The sequence below is a fragment of the Vigna umbellata genome, chromosome 9, assembly GCF_029865625.1.
Source record: "Vigna umbellata cultivar VRB3 chromosome 9, Vumbellata_1.0, whole genome shotgun sequence".
Classification (NCBI taxonomy): Eukaryota; Viridiplantae; Streptophyta; class Magnoliopsida; order Fabales; family Fabaceae; genus Vigna; species Vigna umbellata.
In genome coordinates this window covers 30341075-30345358 of record NC_142173.1, presented here as the reverse complement: position 1 = coordinate 30345358, position 4284 = coordinate 30341075, and the positions used below count along the sequence as shown (strand labels likewise).

General features: G+C 29.8%; 1 protein-coding gene across 1 annotated transcript; it reads left to right on the top strand.

Moving 5' to 3' along the window:
• The first annotated feature begins 1305 nt into the window (after positions 1–1305).
• LOC124839329 (bidirectional sugar transporter SWEET1-like) lies at positions 1306–4010 on the top strand. Its single transcript, XM_047315115.2, has 6 exons — positions 1306–1514; positions 1599–1635; positions 1768–1863; positions 2095–2374; positions 3358–3477; positions 3566–4010. The coding sequence occupies exons 1-6, from the start codon at positions 1478–1480 to the stop codon at positions 3743–3745; spliced, it is 750 nt and encodes a 249-aa protein (XP_047171071.1). The 5' UTR covers positions 1306–1477; the 3' UTR covers positions 3746–4010.
• Positions 4011–4284: the final 274 nt, after the last annotated feature.

Below are 4284 nucleotides of genomic sequence, written 5' to 3'. Positions count from 1 at the left end.
ATTATTATATATTAATTATTAATATATATTATTATTTTTATGATAAATCAGTTTAAAAATAAATCAAATTAATAAAATAATAAAATAAATATTTAAAGAGATAATGTTTTATATAATAATAAAGAAATTGTATTATATATATATATATATATATATATATATTATACTATCTTTTTAAATAATATTATTTTAAAAAATAAAATAAAATACAGTTTTTTAAAATTTAATTTTATTAGTGACCAAAGATAAAATTAAAAATGAAGAAAAATAGGATAAACAATTTATACTTTAAATATAATTTATTATTTAACAATTTATTAAATGACTAATTAATTAAAATTTATAAAATAATATAAACAATTTAGTTTGAAAATAAAATAAAATGAATGAAAAGATAAAATAAATTTTATAAACATGTAATAAAAAAATAAATATAAATAAAAAATAAATAAATAAAAAAAAGTAAAATAACATGTATACATTACATAAAATAAATTTAAATAAAGAAATTAAAAATATCAAATAAATAAAATTTAATTTTTAAGATATTTACCAACAAAATAAAATAGGTAATAAAAATAGATAATAAAGTAAATTTACTAATATTTTTTTATATTATAATATATTACTACTATCACTAATGATAAAACTACCATTTCACACGTACCAATTAGCAACTTCCAGTGGATAACTCTAGTATTTCAAAGAGAATTCATATTTACACTTGTAATATAGTAAGAGAAAAAAACAAAACAGAGATACACATACATCACATTTTTTATTCTATAGTTATTCAACACCAAACAAAATTATTTTAAAATATTAAACAAAATGAAATGAATAAAGTAGAAAAGTTAAAATATTAACTTTTATTAAGCATCAAATAGGTATAGGAAAATTGGGAGTTGTATGTTTATAATTTTCCAAAACAAAATCACTTCTAATGGTCGGCATGACATAATAAAAGAAAGAAAGTATACATAAACATTAAGAGTAAATGAAATTAACCCAAATATCTTTTATTTTTCTTATTCAATTATTTTGCCTTTCCAATAAACATATTTCTTTTAGATAATGAGAGGGAGCTTGAACAGTTTGCATGTTCCACCGCATGAATGTTACATTATCACCTGCATTCATTTGGGTTTGGTGCGATTAATATATAAAAGACACACACTGTCTTTCAAGTGCACAAACGGTTGTCCATTGATAAGATCAAATCATTTTTTCTTCTTTATTTTAGAGTCCAAAGAAGTTACCTTTCAATTCTTCCATTTCCACACACACACACACACATATATATATATATATATATATATATATAAATAATCATCTCACAACCTCTGCAAAACTACCCCTCATTGTAGCCAGTTATGAGTAACCTACCGTTCCTAAAGAAACTACTAGTTCTTTAGACCACTTTCTTTTCCTTCTTCAACTCCCATTGATTTTTCTCTCGTTTCCAAGCTTCAACACCATGGATAATATTGCGCATTTCTTGTTCGGCATATTCGGTGAGTTTTTTCCCATTTGCATCATTTGCATACCCTTCTTCTTGCCTTTCTTCTTGGTTTCTTAATTTTCTTTATGTACTGCAGGGAATGCTTCTGGTTTGTTCCTCTTCTTGGCCCCAATGTATGCTTCTCATAACTGTTATCTTTATCTTACCCCATGTTGTTTTTTTCATTATAATTCACAAAAGAATCATCCTTTTCTGTGCGTAGGTTACCCATTTGACAAAATTCATGACAAGTTTGGTTTTTGCAGAGTAACATTCAAGAGGGTCATTGCCAACAAATCCACAGAGAAGTTCTCTGGCGTTCCTTACCCTATGACTCTTCTCAACTGTCTCCTTTCTGCTTGGTACCTTTCTCCCTCAGTTCTTTACTCAGTTCATATGGGAAGAGGGACATAATACAGATAAAAAAAAGTTTCATAATTTTGTCAAATCATGGTTGAATTTTCCCTCTCGTCGGCTAAATCTTTTCTTAGTGATTATTATTATTCCTGTTCTTTCTGCATATTTTCTAACAGTGAGTTCAATCTGAGAAATGAAAATTTCTGATTCTTTTGATTGTATTGTACAATACACAGGTATGGTTTACCCTTTGTGTCCCCACACAACATTCTAGTGTCAATAATCAATGGCGCAGGAGCTGCAATTGAGATCGTATACGTTTTCATCTTCGTGTTGTTTGCACCGAAGAAAGAGAAGGCAAAGATTCTTGGGCTTTTCTCGTTCGTGGTGGCAGTGTTCTCTGGTGTTGTTCTGGTGTCTCTGTTGGCTCTGCATGGAAACACCAGAAAACTCTTCTGTGGCTTCGCTGCTGCAATATTTTCCATCATCATGTATGGGTCACCTCTCTCCATCATGGTAAGCAAACTTCACTTTCTATATCGAATAATTTCATCACATCCTTATCATGTCATCATGGCATGGCCAGCTTGCCCCTGTCTCTTCCTTTTCCCTTTTCCTCTTTTGGCAACTCACTTTTTCTCATGTTGTCTTTCTTGTTAATCATTATTTTAAGAGTGTTTCACATTGTTTTCGTAACTCCATTCAATCCAACATCACTCTCACTTCATTCAATTTCGTAACTCCTAATCATTCACTCAATAAAAACAAAAACAAAAAAAATTATTTTAAGAAAATAACATCATAATAAATTAACTGTCAATTCTTTCCTCTCCGGTTATAAAAAGGTTTGAGAATATCTTAAAAGCATGCTATTTTTCTATTAATAGGATAGTAATAGATAACCGAGGTTTAATTTGCCTGTGTTTTACGAAGCTATTTTATTACATCATTGACTTCATTTACATTTTTATTTTATTATAAAAATGACGAGAAGAAGCAGTAAGATATTTTTAATGCATACACTAACTTTTTTCCAATTCAATTTAATAAAAATTACAAAAATAATATAATAAGACCTAAAGTTCTGTGTAAATGTTAAAAATATTCTAAAATGTTTTTTTTCTTCACGCACACACAAAGGCTAATATCCAGAACCAAACGTTATTTTAAGGAGTAATTATAAATATACATATCCATTATATATATATATATAAAGTTTATTATTATTTTTCTCTAAATATACATTAAGTACCAGCCATTATTTATGGTGTACATGAATATTTTTCTATTTCAAAAGTTTTACAATTATTTGAAAAAAAAAATTATACAAATTCAAATGAGCTTTTTGTTTATGTTCCTTGGTTCTCAAAATATATATTAAGTGATGATTACTATATTTACTATTTTTGGTGTATATAAATAATTTTTGTATTTTAAAAGCTTTGCAATTAAACATAATTATATGATTTAGTGTTGTTTGGCATTATGTGTGGGTGCAGCGGCTAGTGATCAGAAGCAAGAGCGTGGAGTTTATGCCCTTCTTTCTGTCACTGTTTGTGTTCCTCTGTGGCACTTCCTGGTTCATCTACGGCCTACTTGGTCGTGACCCATTCGTGGCTGTAAGTTGCACACCACGCAGATTCTTATAACTTTATTATTATTATTACCTTTATAACTGGACCAACCCTGTTTTGTTACGTACTGTAGGTACCTAATGGCGTGGGTTCAGTCTTGGGAGCGACGCAGCTAATACTCTATTTTATATACCGTGACAGTAAAACTGATCCGAAGAAGGCAACGGCAACGGCAACAGAAGAAGAAGGATCCGTGGAAATGCCGAACCATACCAACTCCAATGGAACAACTACGCAAGAGGAACGCGTCTAGAGGGACACCTTCCGGCGATAAAACCACCGCCTCTTTGATTTCGACAGTGCTTTATACTTTTACTGTTGTGTCTGTGTTTTCTCAGTGATTTGGATCTTCTTACAGCTTTCGTTTTGATAATGGTTTTTTAGGTTAGGCATTGTGCTTGTGTTTTTTTTTTGTTTGTTTTCTTCGTTTTCTTTCTTTCTCTCCCATGGCGGAAACACTTTTGTGATTGGATGAAGTTTGAAAGAAGAATGGAAAATGTGAATATGTTTGTTGGTAACCTTCTAGGCCAATTTGTTTTTAGTTATATTAAAATGTTTATCATATCTGTATTTTTCTTAATTTGTTGAGGTATACACAGAGTGACTTTTTTCACTGAATAGTATATATAAACTCAAAAGTTAGCCGAATAATTTATAATATATTATGTCACGTCTCGTTAATTCGGTGATGATTCACCACTGTGCTTCCATAAATGCACCCACGTCCCACGTGCACGCCATTAAAACGCACTCACTTTCCCTGACCCCTCTCTGCCATGTGTCAAATTGGAA